Source organism: Alosa pseudoharengus, unplaced genomic scaffold (assembly GCF_046254945.1).
Source record: "Alosa pseudoharengus isolate Yale_2024_CS ecotype anadromous, Long Island Sound unplaced genomic scaffold, YU_APseudo_1.1 YU_APseudo_1.1_scf_20, whole genome shotgun sequence".
NCBI classification, from domain to species: domain Eukaryota; kingdom Metazoa; phylum Chordata; class Actinopteri; order Clupeiformes; family Clupeidae; genus Alosa; species Alosa pseudoharengus.
The window spans coordinates 35,137,301-35,155,519 of NW_027468664.1; the positions used below are offsets into that span (position 1 = coordinate 35,137,301).

The 18,219-nt window shown below is 40.3% G+C and overlaps 1 protein-coding gene across 6 annotated transcripts in view; it reads right to left on the reverse strand.

Annotated features, from left to right (window-relative positions):
• The window catches only part of unc80 (unc-80 homolog (C. elegans)), a 333,697-nt gene extending 322,986 nt beyond the window's left edge, over positions 1 to 10,711 (reverse strand). For all 6 annotated transcript variants that reach the window (XM_076297160.1, XM_076297158.1, XM_076297161.1 and 3 more), the window contains exons 1-3: positions 10,491 to 10,711; positions 9,881 to 9,929; positions 1,099 to 1,255 (exon numbers count right to left, since the gene is read on the reverse strand). In XM_076297160.1, the coding sequence (XP_076153275.1) occupies positions 1,099 to 1,255; positions 9,881 to 9,929; positions 10,491 to 10,582 (298 nt within the window). In that variant the 5' untranslated portion in view covers positions 10,583 to 10,711. The remainder of the gene's footprint in view (positions 1 to 1,098; positions 1,256 to 9,880; positions 9,930 to 10,490) is intronic.
• Between the last annotated feature and the right edge of the window lie 7,508 nt (positions 10,712 to 18,219).

An 18,219-nucleotide genomic window follows, 5' to 3' on the forward strand; every position in this document is an offset into this window, starting at 1 on the left:
ATACTTGCTTTTGAGGAATGGACTATCCATTTTGAGCAAGTGACGTGCATTGGCAGGTTATCCACTAGGTTTTGCAGATTGCACTAATTGTTTTGAGAAATGCACTAACTGCTGTGCAAATGTTAATAGTGATGTGAGAAAAGCACCAAAGCGACTGAAAAAAACTGTAAATACTAAACAATATATACTTTAACAGTTAAAAGGTAACTCCGGCCATTTTTAACATAGAGCCTTGTTGTTCAAGGTCTGTGGATGTGTGGCTTTGTCCATTTGAGCACAATATTTGCTCAAACAGAGTTTAAGGATCTTTGTCAAACTTTGCACAGTTTATCACTACAAAGGATACATGGACTGATTTCTTACTCAAGGTTGTCTGGTAAAAGGCAAGATGGCCTATATGTAACACAGTGTTTGCATTATCTTCTAAATGACTTGACGGAGTTTCACCAAATATGGCAAAGTTAATCACTACTACTGCTAGATGAACTGGTTTGTAGGGTTGGGTACCGAGCTCAGTACCTTTAAGGGTATAAAATTAGGTTGGTACAACTGAGTTTTAATGCTAAATGAATCTACCACATTTTAATACCAGAAAGGGCACCTGGTTGCGAGAGTAAAGAGAAAGAACATGAATGTTCATATGAACATACAGTACATGTCACAAATAGAAAAATAGATAGATAGATAGATAGATAGATAGATAGATAGATAAAAAAAAACTATATAGATAGATAGATAGATAGATAGATAGATTAATAGATAGAAGATAGATAATAGATATTAATCCAGAAGGACATTTTAGAGGGAAATTTGTTTTGTCTTTTGCTACACTTTTTTGCAACATGTTCACGCCCATCAACACAGTGGTGAACCTATAGCAGTCTAAAAGAATATCGCATGCCTGCTCTATAATTTTTACCCACCATTTGTCAAGAAACGATGTTACAGTGTAACATTAACAAATGTCAGCCCAGGACCAAGGACCACCGTCATTCCTTTTATCGTTCATGAATTTATTCCATGATCTGTTACTCTAGATAGATTCAGTAGTTTATGCTTTCAAAAGAATATTCCAAAGTGCGTATATGTTGCTATTACCCAATTTGTTTCTGTTGGACAACAATATGGCAGTGCAGTGAAGAACATGAGGCAGTGCTGCTTGGAGCAGCTCATGACGAGGAATGCTCTGGATAGCCTCAGTCAATGCAGGGGAAAGGCCATGGAGCTTATTCTCCACCAACACACGTTCAAATGACTGTAGAGATATAAGCAAAACATTTAAAAGGCAACAAAGAGCAGGGATTACATTGACCAGTGGCAAGCAGCAGATCTCCTAGGGTTAGGTTATTGTTCGCTATGATTCGGCAACAGAACAGTTTGAGCGGCAGCGTCTAACAATTTGAGTGTTGAACTTGGTTTAGGGCCTGTGTCCACCAATCACATTTTTTGCGCCGATAGTGGCTATTTTCTATATAAATCCTATGAAGTTCACATTCACATCACTCAGCGCCCTCGGTGGAAAAAACCCTCGGTGCTGACCATTTTTTCTGCAGCGCTCAGAGCGCTGAAAGTTGAAATATGTTCAGCGCTGGCTCATCAATGTCACTTCGCTCACGACGACGGCAGCCTAGCAACAATAAACACTTGACCGAAGCGCTCTGAAAATGAGGCTGAGGGCGCTATCAGTGCACAAAACTTGATTGGTGGACACAGGCCCTTAACTTTCAAAACGTGACGCAATTGTAAACCGCTCATGTAACTTAGGAACGACATATAAATTATTTTGAATTATTATGGTCTGTGTGTTGCGTTAGGCCCTGTGTCCACCAATCACGTCTTTTGTGCTGACAGCGCCCTCAATTGCAACTAGGCCTATTACATCTAGTTCTTGCACGTTTTAACCATAAATAGACGCTTTTTTTTAGAGCGTCTTACCTAGGCTAAGAAGAGACATAACTGGACCGTTGCTCAGTAGTCCAAACTCCTCTTTTCACATAAAAACAAAATTTAAATTTCATTTGGATATCAGGATCCAATCAAGGTCCCAAAAGTCTGAAGGAAGAGCACAGAATCCAAGTTTCTTGAAGTCCAGTTTGATGTTTCCACAGTCAGTGATGGTGTGCCATGTCATCTGGTGGTGTTGGTCCACTGTGTTTAATCAAGTTGTGATAATGTAACCTTGTGGTCCAGGAGAAGCAGACAGGTTTTGGGGTAAAATAGATTTATTGAATCAGCGGATATACTCCGAAAACACCCGTGAAAAGTAACCTATATTAATTACAAAAAACAATGACTCATAGACTATACAAAATACAAAGAAATGCATAGTCACATATTTGACTATAAATAACCGCACAATCTTCCTAAACACTCACAGCAGTGTCAGGTACGCACAACATGTGCAATCCAGAGGACTCACCTTCTCCCTCCACAGGGATTGAAAGTGACCAGGTGACCTCTATGGCGTTAGATAGCTGCCTTAATTATGCGAGCGCATAAAGAATGAAAAAGAGCGTAAATATATGAATCGAGAGCGTAAAGAATGAAAACGAGCGTAGATAGAGGAATCGAGAGCGTGAATACATAACCATGAGCAGTGGACTATAATCTCGTCGTGAATAAACCTGTTATCACAAGCACAAAAATTACTATTACGTTCACTGGTCAGGTGGCCGCTCACCGGCATTGTCTTCTGCTCGCTCTCGCTTTGGAAGTTTCAGCGCTCTCGTTGTACATTTTCCAACCGGAAACACGTCATGGACCAGGCTAGACCAGACGAAGATCGACATCAATTTCATAGATATGGCAAGTTCGAGTGCACCAGATGCTTCTGCTTCACAAGAACAGGTAAACGTGGTATTGATGTTCAGTTAAGTTATATATTATTGAATAAATTATAATTTACAGTCATATATACTGTAAATGCTATAATCATTGTCATGAAGACTGGGGACTTCCCCAAATGGGGACTGGATCGAAGGTTTTATCCACGGCATTGAAGGTAAGAATGGACGCTAATTTGCCTCAATTTCTGCTAGCTTGTAGCAGCTAGGGGTAGTAAGCATAGCTGTGATATGGAGTTGTTGACTGTCTGTACTATGTTAGATTTTATTTAACACCATGTCTTTAATCGACAGTTAATAGGAGCCCATCACACATATTTATGAGGGCTAGGTATTTTCCCTCGGTGCGGAAAATGAGGCACCTTACAACATAGCACTATGCTTACCTGTAAGCTAAGTGGACAAACTGCTCAGTTCGCATAGCAGTGCCTAGTTAAACCAGCTTGCTTCATTATGAGTTTATATCAACAATGTACCTTTCCCTGTCTGACTGAAAATAACATGTCAATTTTATCTTATTAACATGTTATCTGTAGTTGATGTAGTATCACACAGATCTCATTGATATCTACTCAAATATTATTTTGTTTCAAATTAGCAAAGCCAGACAGGGCTAGGTGCATGTTGCTATATATATATATATATATATATTATTTTTTTGGTCAAATTATTATTTTATTTGGGGGGGGGGGGGTTATTGCAAAATGGTATAATACAAAGTGGTAGGCTACAAATGGTATAAAATACAGTTAATTAAATGTGTACAGTAAAGTAACAATGCATGAACATGTTGCTATTGCTTGTTGACAATGATAGTATAATGACAGTATAACTATCAGGTAAGTGATAAGGTAAGGTAAGTATTAACATTCATGTTAAAGGGAAACTTGGCAGGATTTCCCCCTCTGCTGGAGAAATTGTGCATTATGCTATTTCAAACTGTGGGAAAAGGTAACGATAAAGCACATGGATTTGTTTACAAGTTAGCGAAAGGTTAGCATAAGTTTGGCAGAACTATGTGGATGTTACAAGGTAAGAAACACGATTTAAAACGAGTTTCTTGTTTCTCACTTCTCTTTCCGGGACGGTAGTCTCAATGTTGCAAGGTTGGTTTTCCGCCTGGGGATGCTAGGCGCAGCGGGGAAAGTCACCATTTTCACCAGAACAGGTCATTTAACCATCCAAATGATTTGAAACGGGTGAATTGGGTGAAATGAAACGGGTTTATTACGTTGAAATAGTTGCCAAGTTCCCCTTTAAGATAAGAGTTGCTCAGTTCTTGGAGCAGTGTAGCCAGGGTTGAGGAAGGTTCTTCAAAATGTAATTAGTTTACAAATCACTTGTCTGTTTAAAATTGACATAGGATGGAATCCATACTGTTCAATCTTAAAGGAACCGTATTTCAATTAATCATAAAATGGCCCTGGTATGTCATTAGACATTAAGAAATCATGTTCATTTCAAATACTTATATCACTGACAACCAGGGTAGGAATTTCACGGCGGCCACGACGGCCATGGCCGTCGTAGCCCCTTGCATTGGCCGTGAGGCCCCTTTGAAAATCAGAGGTTTACAGGCCACGGTGGTCTTGGTGCCCCGTTATTTCAATATTCTGCTTTGCGTCCTACTAATAGCGATTTTTATTTAGTCTGTGGCCTGTCAAAATAATCTTAGCATTCACAGCGCAAATTAATTTAGTCTTTTACGCAGTGGAGAAAGTGACAGCGCAAGAAAGAAAGTGCGTCCAAATTCACCCATTCTTCTCAGTTGAACTACTCGCGAAGTAGCCTATTCATCACACAGACATCACAAGTATCACATGAAAGAGCTTTTTCTCAGCTTTTAAACGATGTTAGCCGATAATTGCTGTGTTGAACGGTTCGCGAGAAAAGTAAATAATATAATTCAATTTAATCATGTATTCTACTGAAGGTTTTGCGTCCCATGATCTCCCTACCCATTCATCTCGGTGGAATACTTCACGAACCCTTCTTTTAACGCATGACAAACCATATATCAGAATAAACAGCAGACCTTACCGAACACAAAAGTGTAAAGCAGTCCCCTGTACAGTTAGCCGTTCCAGAGTAATCTAGTTTTGAATTTGCAGTAAATTTCGACATGCATGCATGTCTCCAAATTTGGGCTTTACGTTTTACAATGTGTTTAAATTGTTCCACATGATTTCATAACGGGCCAAATACAAAATAAATGTTACAAATATCGCCTATATTGGTAAATCATAGGACAGCTGACTAAGAGTTTGTGAAAGTAGCCTTAATGATCACAAAATGCTAAGCATGCATCTAGGCTATTTGAGTTTCTTAAAGCTGAGCTGTGCTTAAATTGTTCAATACATGATTTCATAACAGGCCAAATATAAAATAAATGTTATATAGCCTAGATATCTGCAAATATTAGATGATCAGATGATTTACAGTTCTATGTAATATGTCATGTTTCATGTTTTTGTAATGTTTCATACAGTGATGCAGGTCTACTGCAGTGAATAGGCTAAATACAACTTTTATCATTTTTATAGCCTACTACTGTATAGTTAACTTTGGCCTTGGTGCCCTGACATGTGGCCTTTGTGCCCCCCACCAAATATGCCCAACTGAAGGCCAAGTGGCCTTGCCCCCAGAATGGTGAAATTCCAAGCCTGCTGACAACAGTAGTCCAGTCAGGATATTGTCATTTAAAAAGTGAAGTTGCAGCCCTCAACTGATGTTGATGTTGTGTTTTGTCATGTCATGTTGTGTTTTGGCCTGATGCGCCACCCTCCACCTATCTACTAATGACGAAGTCAGTAATGTTTCGGCATCGGGTTGGCAACCTCGAGTCAGGGGGGAGGGGGAGGGGATACACCGCTACAGTAATTTGAAAGTGATTGCAGTACCAGTTTTGGCCACAATCTTACATATGGTTCCTTTAATATGAGCTTTTCCACAACCCTGACTTTTTTGTACAATGAGTGTCCAAGATATTGGGTATCTTTCAAGTTGTGTTCGCAAGTATCACAGCTGTAAACAACCTACCAGCATGTAGCTGTAATATTTTCATGGCAAATCATTTCAATGCCAGATGTACCTAATTTTGTATGCAAAGGTTTGGGCACCCCTCTTGAGATTTCATGACAATTTGCTCTTCCTTTATAATAGAAGATCACAGCAACAAGATTTGTTTTCCTACAAAGATGTAGACGTTTGAGTGTTTTCCAGACCAAAATTCTTAGAGTAGCATTACATAGTTTTATTATAATAAAATAAAATGCAAAAAATGGGATGTGCAAAAGTTTGGGCACCCTTTTAATAGAATTCATTTCAAGACCTGTACGCATTTATAGCTGACAGGTTGCAGCACAAAACTGCTTTGATTAGCTCGTTAGACCTTCAATTACAAAGACAGACGTAGAAGTAATCAAAAACATCCACATTTTCCCGACTTAAATACAGTTACACGAGTAGTTGATTAAAATGTCTACGGTCAAACAACATGAAACGTGGCGATTTTCCAAGCGAATAAACAGGAGAACTACAATGTGTGGCGCAATAGCACTTGGGAGTACTCTGACCTAGCGTAGTAATATTAATTAACACCTAATTGTAGATCCTATCCACCACAGAGTTTAGAATCCTTGCTTGATCGACCCCTCAGCCTCCCCCTCCCCTCTGAGCGAGAGAGAGGCACACACACACTAGAGATGTGCTGATGGGCTATTATTTCAACCATAACTGCATATAAAACTTATCATCCATCTGCACCAAAGTTTTTTGACCAATTTTCAAAACCGCACCCGCCCACCATCCGCTGGTTGTTTTATATGGGTGATGCAGCGCTGCTGACGTGAGGCTCTTGCCTGTTCTAGAAAGACTGATCCAATGCAGCAAATATATTAAAAGGCTAAAGTCCTAAATTGGCTATGTTGTAGCCTATCCCCAGAATATCAGCAGCAAACTCAGTCTCTGTCTCGCAAAACAGTCTCCAAATAAAACGCACATCGGCATGTTGCCTATTCTGCCAGCTTGTGCAAATATATCGTCCAAAATGCTTGATTGCATTGCATTCTCCACATTTTTAGCTACATTTTCATGTACCACATCAGCAATTTTGTTTAGTGAATCTTTTGTAAATTGCTTTACAATAGCGTCGAACCCTTGTCAGCAGCCTTCGGCTTGCCTCTTGCCACTATTCACTCCTTGTCTTCCGATGTCATTTCTGAGTCATCTACAGATGTTTACACACATTCACCTCCCTAAACAGAACCAACTAAACGTTGACTTCAACCTGTGTTATATCCTAGATGGCTGGGTTATTTTGTTTCGATATTAGCCTATAAAACACATAGTAATTGTAGCCTACCATTCAGGGAATAGGCATTTAAAAGAGAGACAGAGAGTGATATGACTCAGAAATGACATCGGGTGATGGCAGTGCGAGATGTTCAGAACGTAAGAGCTAAAACTTCTACAAACTCAATAACATCCACAGCGGAAAAAGAAGGTAAGAAAAATAGTCGGAAAACTTAGATGTGTAAGGCAAGCAAGCAAGTTTGGCGGTTGTTACTAAAAATGTGAACATGCATGTTGCACTGTTGTGCGGTGGACTTTCAGAATGAATGGAGTCGGCGTTTCTTTAATATCGAGGTATAAAATGAATTGCGCTGTCTGTCTGAAAAAGACGCGCTCTCTTCCCGTGCAGTCAAAATGAATGGGAGTCTTCAGAACAGGCTTAGTGTCACCCTGACATGACAGTGCGTAAAGTAGCCTATAATGTGAATGACTTGTTATTTTATCAAGGATTTCTTTCTTTTTGCAAAAAATAAAGTACAATAGGCATTAGGCTTAATTAGTAGGCCAGCAGCATGTTGAAATTATGTGGCAAATTGCGTTTTTTATTACAATGATAAAATTGTAAAAGGACGTGACCGAAGCTGAGGCAAGCCAGGCAATAGGCCTATAGGCCCGACGGTCATTGTAAAGCAATTAAAAAAAAAAAGATTCACTGAACAAAAATGCTGATGTGGTACATGAAAATGTAGCTAAAAATGTGGAGAATGCAATGCAATCAAGCATTTTGGACGATATATTTGCACAAGCTGGCAGAATAGGCAACATGCCGATGTGCGTTTTATTTGAAGACTGTTTTGTGAGACAGAGACTGAGTTTGCTGCTGATATTCTGGGGATAGGCTACAACATAGCCAATTTAGGACTTTAGCCTTTTAATATATTTGCTGCATTGGATCAGTCTTTCTAGAACAGGCAAGAGCCTCACGTCAGCAGCGCTGCATCACCCATATAAAACAACCAGCGGATGGTGGGCGGGTGCGGTTTTGAAAATTGGTCAAAAACCTTTGGTGCTGATGGATGGCGGATGGATGCGTCTGGCTACGTCTGAGCCCGCTAGCATAGCAACATGCTAACACATTCACGCTGCGCACCAGAGCGTTTGAGTGCACGTGCCGACACGGGAGAGGTATGACTCAACTCGTGAAAGTTAAGGTAAATACTACTGACATTGGGTGGCGTGTTCCTTTAAGGCCACTATCAAAGCAACCTGGGCTTCAATAACACCTCAGCAGTGCCACCTGTGGCTGATTGCCTCCATACCACGCCACATTGATGCAGTCATTTGTGCAAAAGCAGCTTGACCAAGTATTGAGTGTATAAATGAACTATTTTAGATTAGTGAAATTAGTCAGATTAGTTCATTTCTTTTCAAAAGGTTGACATATATTATAACCTCTTTATTCTAATATTTTGAGATACTGATTTTTGGTTTTCATGACCTGTAAGTCGTAATCATCAAGATTGAAAAAAATGGCTTTAAATATATATATAAATATACACTTTTTGCAATAAATTTGAGGGGGGGGGGTGATCTTTTTCACGATATTCTAATTTTTTGAGACCCACCTGTAGGCAAAAATCACTGTGAAAAAGTTGCTTCCTAAGCAGGATTCGAACCTGCCACTCAAAAGCCTAAGCACTCCAGAAGCGAAAGCTTTATGCATAGCCTAGCCCAGTGGTTTTCAAAGTGGGGGCCGGGGCCCCCTGGGGGGCCGCGAGGGGGTGCCAGGGGGGCCTCAGCAAGTTGGAGGAAAAAATAAAAGCAAGAAATAAATACATTTGAAACATTTAAAATATACTATGAGGGTTGTTATACAATGCCATTATAATAATGTGACGCATATCTGAACATATTTCCCATGATAATAACTGGGAATAATAGTAGAGTGATGGCTCTCATATAGCAGAAAGCCCCAAATAAAATGTTTACACACTGTATGCTGCATCGCGATGTGGTTGTGGCTAAAATAATTATTAGATTAGCTTAATGTATTTTCACATTTGCCGTAGTATTGTCGATGGGTTTAATTAATAAAACATCAAGGGGGTCCTTGGCCAGAACCTGTGTTATTTGGGGGGCCTTGTCGTGGAAACGTTTGGGAACCCCTGGCCTAGCCTACACCACCAAGCTGCATCATGTCATCTATCAACAACCTATCTATCGGTTTGGTTCAGGGAAACGAATGATAAAATCATATAAAACAGACGGCACAATGCATGGCCGACACATTTACATGACAGCGAAGTGCATATCATATATGGGATGAGCGCTGCGCAAGAAAACGGTCAGCGGCGAAGATTTTTCCCGCGAGGTCGCTGAGCGCTGAACTTATGATTTGTATAAATAGCCGCGTCGGCGCAAAAAAAAAAGTGCGATTGGTGGACACAGGGACTTAAGCTTTACCACTGCCGCTTCGTTATTTCAAATGTGATCCCCGCCTTACAGTATTGACATTATAGTTTTACTGTTCCTCTGAGGTTTTACAGTAGCCTATGCTACCACAAATCTGTCAGACATCAAACATTAGACTATTTCAATGCAAAGTAAGCCACATGAATAATAGGCCTATATCAGAAAGGCAAAAGAGTTAATCATTCACTAACGAGTATCAAATAGAAATACAGATAAGATAGTATGGGGACATCTGTGCGAGCAATGTATGTGCTGTGGGCTCCTACACTCACCACACAGGATGCTTCATATTGCTTTCCCAACTTTGGTCGCAGAAAGGCGCTGGAAACAAGATGTTGAAACACTGAAAATCAGCAAACATTCTACTATACACTGACAAGATAAAGTGTAGACCTCCCAAAGAGGTCAATATGTCTAATGTCACAGAAAACGGAGGCTAGACTTAGACCTATCCTATGTTGTGGCTTTTTTCTACCCCCTCCAGATTAGATGTTTGGGTTTGTTATATGATTTCATTAGACTAGGCTAGTCTACATTTACGTTCAGTAACCACTGTGGTAAACAGGTTTCCTAAATATGATCACCAACCAAATTTACTGTTGTTTTTGTTTGTTTCAGTAGGCTAGCCTACCTCTATACTGCTACGTTAGGCCTGGGAAATCATAGGATATCCTATAATATAGCCTAGGCTACCAGAGCGTTTGATGGTCAAGATGGTCAAAGCCAGAAACATAAAACAAAAAAACAGTTAAGCCAATACGTCGACCTTGACATGGTGAAAATACGTCGTTGTAGGTGTAAAATGTTTCAATCTCTATTTAGCAACTCGAAGCAAACACAGCCTCCATTTTCAGCCACCTATTAATAAGATCACGGACAAACCTGGTCTGTCGCCACAGAAATGTCTGTATTGGGAAGGGGATGCCTCGGCCATAATCCGGCTGCGTATCGTCCTGGCTTTTCCGTTTCACCATGTCAAATTGTCAGACGCGCGAATGCGGTTGTTCTCACAACATCAGTATAGGTTTAAATGTAAGACTTAATACAAGACGGCTGCAAAGGGACAAACGCTGGGCTAATTGTAGCCTACACAGTACAATTGACTTCTGTATCATCTCTCCGGAAACAATCGCTATACGATGCAAGCAAACCAACCTTTCAGCGGCAGGGATAGCGTTAAAGACACAGTACCATGCCCTTTTCACTGATATCCCGTTTACCTTATGATTACATTTTTATTGCAAAGCATCACCCCATCTCTATCACTTTCACCCTATGACTGTAATTAGGCCTAAGCGTTCACTCTGTCATCACCACTTTCTCTCTAGCCTATCGTCATTTAATCAGTTTCATTTAGGCTATCTTTCTTTTTCTATTTCTATTTTCTTTTTTTTGTACAGACCACTCCACTCTTAGCCTTTTTGCTTTCCTTTTAGGGCAGGGGGTTATGTTGCAATTAACTATTGGGAACATTGGACATAGAATATGCTTTTTCAATTTATTTATTTAGCCTATATATTTTTTTTTTACTTTTTGGGTCAATATCACCAGAGTAGCCTACCTTTCAAACCTCAAGAAAGCCATAGCCTACACTTTGGTTTTCTATTCTTTTTATGTAGGCTATATTCTTTTTATGTAGGCCTTGAATTTCCCCTGGGGATCAATAAAGTATCTATCTATCTATCTATCTATCTAATCATAAATAGCAGACAATTTGTGGAATATTGGCTGAGCTCCCACTATTGTCAGATAATTGCAGATAATTTTGGGAAAATATGCCGGGTCGACGTTTTTGGACATTTTTGGACAATAATAGAGTGAATTTTTACACACAACAGTCACTGGGTCACTATCTAGAATTACATTTGGTAGAGTTATACCTGCATATTTGAATTAGCATTTCCTTGAATTTCCCCTGGGGATCAATAAAGTATCTATCTATCTATCTATCGTGAAAATATTGTATTCAAATCACTTTTGGACTGGATTATTATGCCCCGACAGGGTTGGTAGGCCTATGTTAAGCTTTGGAAGAGCAACTAATCATGGGAAGGGCTTTAGTGACTTTATCTAACGAAACAAACTCACTCTCTGTAGCAGCACTTTTCATTGACATCTCAGCCAAGTAAGCATTCATTGCATCTTTACCTTCACTCGGCAGGCTTTCATTAGACTTTTTGACTTGTGTGTCTGCTGCTGGCTCTGGTTGATGCATAGATGGTTGCTTAGCTGTTGGATTGGCTATCACAGACTGTCTCTGTTTTTGTATAAAAGATACTTTTTTAATAAAATAAATTGCTGATTAATGCATTAACACGTAGGATGCCAGAGAAGGGGCTGAGAGGGTGCACTATTGCCACCATCATCCTATTTTGCATGTTTGCATTTTTTGTTTAGCCTATTTAATGTGTCAATCAATTGGATTTAGGCTATTATTATATTATTCTTTATTTTATTTTCCATTTTTCTTTAATCAATCTATACTGTTTAATTTGGCAACTGTTTGATAGGGTTTGCATGTGTCTATTTACTATAGTCTGATGTATTGTGTCTTTTGTGTGCAAATATGTTGTACAACTGTTGGTGCAGCGCACCCTTGGGTGCAGCTCACCTGAGGACCTCATGTGATTCACCTGTAACCCTTCACCCCTTCAATGATAAAAAGCATTCATGTTGGTAGTCACACTACACACTGACGATGGCTTAGGCCGAAACGCGTCTGTGGACATGGCATTAATAAATAAGTAAAGAGAATATACTTGAGAGTGCGGTTTTTCTATTCTAAGTTGTCACCTTTTAACTCGCACCCGAAATTGTTGTGAGATTTGAAGTTGAGCGCGCCTGTTCTCACTACCACAGACTGCCAATTGTGTTCTGAAAAATATTCATTACTGTGATCTTAAGTTTAAACCATTCACATTCATTCTTTTATTACTTCATCCTTTGTTAACAGCTCTTGATGAGCTATATATAGCTATCTATGGACTTAAACTCTTCCAACAATTGTGTTATGAAGATTTTCTTTAACTTCCTGCACACTTCATACATCTTCCATAAATTGAATCATTACATTCTTCCTTAGTTAATTGTACAAATTTTCCTTTTCTGGCTTTTATAAATTTAGGTTAAATTAGGTTAGGTTAAAGGTTAAATGTTTACGGTCTTCCATTCCTGTATTTGTGTTTGAAACACTAGACTTGATTCCTTCCTCTTCAATTGTATCAGCCATGCTTGAATATTAACTAATGATCAAGTTTTCCAAACAATGCAATAATCCACTTCCATAGCAGACTTCTTAAAGCTTAATTCACAATATAATCCACTCCAATAGCAGATTTCCTTAACTGAGTTTTCAGCTTTCAATATCAAGCACAACTTTTGAAATGCATTGAGGGGAGTACACACCGTGCTCTCCGACAATCAGGCCATGTGTCTTAATCGGTATCCATCCAGCTGTCCATTTCCAGTTCAAATCTTGTATTTGTTCTTGGAGTTCTTCACTTACTTGCTGGATGACATCCAAGAATTTTACTTGTCGGAAGTAGTCTTTGACTTGTGTAGTGTTTTTTGTTGTTGTTTTTTTGTCCTATTGACTACCACGGCTAAGCTAGAGTGTCTGACCCACTCATCCAAAGGAGAATAATCCACATCTACAGGTGTTTTGATGTCCAAAAATATAGAAGGGTTTATTACAAATAAATGAAAATATAAAGCTCATAGGTCCTTAAAGGTGCTCTAAGCGATGCTAGGTAACGTCACTTCTGTTGACTTTCAAACAAAACAGAGAGCTAGTTCGCTACTCCCTCCCCCTCCCTCTTGTGCTGCTCCCAATTGAAACTCTCCTAAACATGCATCTCGTCTGTGATTTGCTGTTTGTTATGTTTTTATGGGCTAGGTTTGCCCAGGTTGTTTCTGTTGCCGTTTTTGGAGCCTGGGCGACAGAGATCGCGTTTTTTTACAGTGTATTCAGGACACAGACAGCTAGCGGTTGGTTAGATGTTTGCAGTAAGGGACATAAAATGTTTTAGCCTAAAAAACCTTTAAAGTTCGTTCAAAATAAGAATTGCAAAGATAAACGAAGGATTCCGTGGGACAGCTTCTCCGTGGACTTCTGTGGTCGAAGTCTGTAGCTTCTTGATGGTTATCCAGTTGTCTCATGGCATTATGATGTCTTCATAGCGGGCAAGTCTCTTGTATCACAAATACTGAGCTGAGGGTGACGTCATCATTAAATGAAACGTTTTAATTTTCCCCCATGACACCAGTGGTGGAGAGGGCCTGGACCAGCTATCAGTACTTAATTTTGAATGCTGCTAGGCATGTCCGCTCTCAGAAAACCAGAATGGCAGCGCCTATGTCTCCTGTCCCCATGGATGGACAGGACAATAAGCCAGGGCTATGCAATTCAATTTGTAAGACCACCTCATCCCTTTCAGGGGGTCTTCTAATCCAGTGTTTCCCAAACTTTTTTTCTGGGGACCCACTTTTTAAAAATGACAGACCATCGCGACCCATTTCACTTCAAATCTACCCTGCAACCACCAATATTGTTTTAGGCCACAGGTTCTCCAACTTTTTCTATGCCTTCCCCAGCCATACATTGCTATAGGACCTAGATAGATAGACATAGCATTTTGAGCACCATCAGCATGAAAAGTTGGAAATGACTACTGAAAAGATATGTTTTACATGTAATGTGCATCCGAGAGTTTGGGGAAATTCTCGCATGTTACGCAGTCTTCATTCGTCAGCATAGTAAGCCTGTCCTGTATTTCTAAAAAAAATGTTGTAGGCTACGTTGCGTTGCAGACAAATGGGTCCATAACACTGTGGACGTCAATTCCGATGTAAACAGCAAATAACTCAAGTCGTTGTATTGTATTGTTGTATTATATTATATATATATAATATATAATATATATTATATTGTATAGTCGTTATATCAGAACAAGAGGCTTTTGCGCAATAGCCGGAAGAATGCGCCTTTACTTTGGAGTTAGCGAGGTAGAAAACGAGAGGAATAGTGTTTAAAATGTCCATTTAAATTGTAGCCTAATATAATGTACTGTTGTGCATTTTAAATCAGAAATAAGAATGTGAGGAGGTTGCTATTAACTTTAAAGATTGCATCTACAATCGAAATAATCTACATGCAAATTGAACGGCCTTATGTCCGGTCTATGGATGTCTGTTTTTGTTGACAGCACGGTCACTAGATTTTAATCGGTAAAGTTGAGGAGCTGGTATCTGTTAATGTTCGTGCAAATAGGCGGATTCGTCCCTTGTAGTTTGCAACTGCGAGGTACGTGGCAGGCGCCCCACAGAACGGTTTCATTTTGAGAGGTAGATATCCATGCTCTGGCACCCCCTCTGTGATGCGTTCGTCCCCCAGTTTCATGAGCTTTTATGACAAAACCGTGACTGTGGTAGTTAACAAACTACATCCTAATCGAAAAACTGTTAACTTTGGTATTAAATGACTAATGGTATCAGTTAGGCCTATAACACAACATAAATTGTGCCAACCCACAACCGCTGGCGACCCAAATAAAATCTCCTGCGACCCACCCATGGGTCGCGACCCAGACTTTGGGAAACACTGTTCTAATCCACTGTGAATATAGGATCGGCATCAGATGCCTTATTACAGGAGATTCAGAACCTGCGGTCAAAAATGCCATTGTACCAATGTCGAGTACCAATGTCGGACACCAATAAGGGGTTTTACTACAGATACTTCCTAGTCTCTAAGAAGTCAGGAGACCTGCGCCCCATACTGGATATCCAAATGCTCAATGGTTATGTACCCCGGAAGTCTTTCAACACGCTGACGGTGCAACAGCTGTAGAGAGCAATACAGCTGGGCGACGCTTTGGACAGTCGACGTGAAGAATGCATATTTCCACGTGGCTGGATGTTGTCACCATCAGAAGAACTTTTTGTGGATTTGCCTATCAGTACTCCAGATTGCTTTTTGGGCTTTCTTTATCTGCTCGCACTTTTTCCAAATGCGTAGATGCAGCCCTGAAGCCGCTATGCTAGCCTGGCCACGGCCACCTATATCTCCTTTCAGGGAGATACTAGTCTAGAACACCATAATTCACTAACGTTTCCACCAGACCCATAAAAGGTCAGGTCAATTAGTGATGAGAGGGGATGACGCTATAGTTTCAACATCAAAAGTGACCGTGGTAATAGGTGGTTGCAGCCTGCAAACATCACAAATTGCAATTGTAAGAATGTAATGAGTCTGGTTTTAACCAGGCTACCTCTATGCAGGGAAGGTTTTAGACCACTGTGACCAGCTCCCCAGCAGAGGCGATGCGGTAAGCACAACCATAAATTGGTAGAAAAGTATGCTAATCCTGTCTCAAATGGATGCATCCTTTGGGCTCATTCTGGATTCGGTGTTGGGTTGTGCACGCCTCTCTCTGAAGAGTGACACAGGGCGCTGTTGATGCTGACACAATGGGTGCTAACGACACAGAAGGCATCAGCTCAGACAATCATGTCCCTGCTGGGCATGATGGCAGCAGCACATGTGTTAGTAGTACCTTGGGGCCTCTTTCACCCCCTTGAAATGTGTTTCCAAAGGTTTTAACTTCTCAGTATCCTAATATGTTGTTAATATGGTCATTTGAATGTAAGTTTTCTGTTGTAAAATGGCAACGTTCGAGTGGCGAAATCTAAAAGCGGAGGCGTTCATCTCTTATTTTGGCAATTGCTCTGTCACTAGCACTTTTTAGAGTCTAACACGGTTTTAAACTTGTGTTAAACAAATAATTAATGTGATTTCTTAATCCCCATTGCTGTGTCATCAGCACCTCTGGTTTAATCTGCTCTTGTGATTTTACCTTGAACTCAGTTACTATGTCTTCAAAAGTTTTCATATCAGCCACTAGAGGGCACTTTAGGTCCATATTAGCTTAGTCTTGACACAGGTGAAGTTTAAGGAAAGATCAGAGCAGTTTTATCCCATATATAGGGCAATATTATCCCATCTACACCAACAGTCAATATATTCATCCAAATCCTAGTTTCGTTTGTTTTATGGACTACTAGGTGGTCGTGGAAGAGATTGTTAAAACATTATTTGTCTTGTAAGCGGAACCAAAGTTTCACAGGCACCGTTGTGGTAGAACAAAGGACCTACAACCTCGTCCTTTCATTGGATAGTTGCCTTGCGTTCAACGGATTAATTTGCATAAAGATGGGCATCGCCCAGCTTTTTGACGCGCGACATATTTTCAAATGCAGCGCTGCCTTCCTGGAATGCAAATGCAGCGCTGCCTTCCTGGAATGCTTTGCGGGCGCGTTAAAGTCGCTTGACGTCACCCATAGGAATAGAGTGGAATGCGACACGACAAAATGTAGTGTCGTGCTAGTGGATCAGTAACCTGACTCCGCCAGATGGATTTGCTCCGCATATCCATCTGGGAACTTTTCATTGAAGAACTTTTGGGAAGGGGCGGAAATACTAGATAGCTGATTGGATAAACCATCTGTCTATCACCACCTTTGTTGGTTATCGACGGGCCAAATCAACCAATTAGATGAACAAAGTGTTCTTCTAATGCCTTCGTTTAACATACAATTAAGTTAGGGAACGTGACTAACGTTAAGATGTTTTAACTTACCATTTGTATGTGACATGAACCTAATCAACGACAATTCCCATCAAGTTTTCACGGTAGGCCCTACACTTCTGAAGAAAGTATATTCCTCCATTATGAACTGGAATCAGCAGTGGAGGATGTCTGTGTCGTTCATTCCTCCCAGCTGCATGGCTGAGACTCATAGCTTCACAGCTTACCCAGGAATACTTTCTAATTTGAATAAAACTTGCGCGATAGCTATGCTCATCTCTGTGGATGCCGTCATGTTGTTCGTTGCGTCACACCTCAACCTGCCTTAAAGCCAACGCTGATTGGACGTTCGTTTGGTGAACTGCTTCAAATTCTCTTTAACGGAAAGTATCCAGACTGATCTGCGAGTGAAACCCTGAAGCTCACGAGATCAGGATGGTCTCACGAGGCTAGTGGATCAGCACCGTTACACTTACTTAGTTATAACATATAGGCTAGAAATATGCAATTTTCTGAGCATATGCAAACTTGGAACTATGTTCTCATTAAGAAAAGCACTGCTACTTTGGCAGAGTGATTTGCACGCAGCACCTGAAAAGCTGCAGTAGCAGTGCTTCGCCTAAATGAGAATGTAGTTACAAGCTTGTATATGCTTAGAAAATCACTGTGTTGCATTCTACATTGAAATTTGTACACATTGTAATTATACTAGTCACAACATGCAAATAGAACAGTGTTTTAGTTTTTTTGTCACTTTGGGGGATAGGCTAGTTGGAACTGCCCACCTCAATGAGCTATGCGGTGGATGCTTCAGACTGAGTTACTGCACACATAGAGACAAGAAGGGTATGGATCATCTTATCTAACTCTGGGAGAGATGGTGAATAAGCTAATTTCCCAAAATGTTGGTGTGATCCTTTAAAAAGCAAATATTTGGCATGATCTTACTTGCATTCCTGCATTATTATGGTCAGGCTATCCGGTTTCCAGGCAGTTTAGCCCTGTCCTAGTCATATACTGCCTTC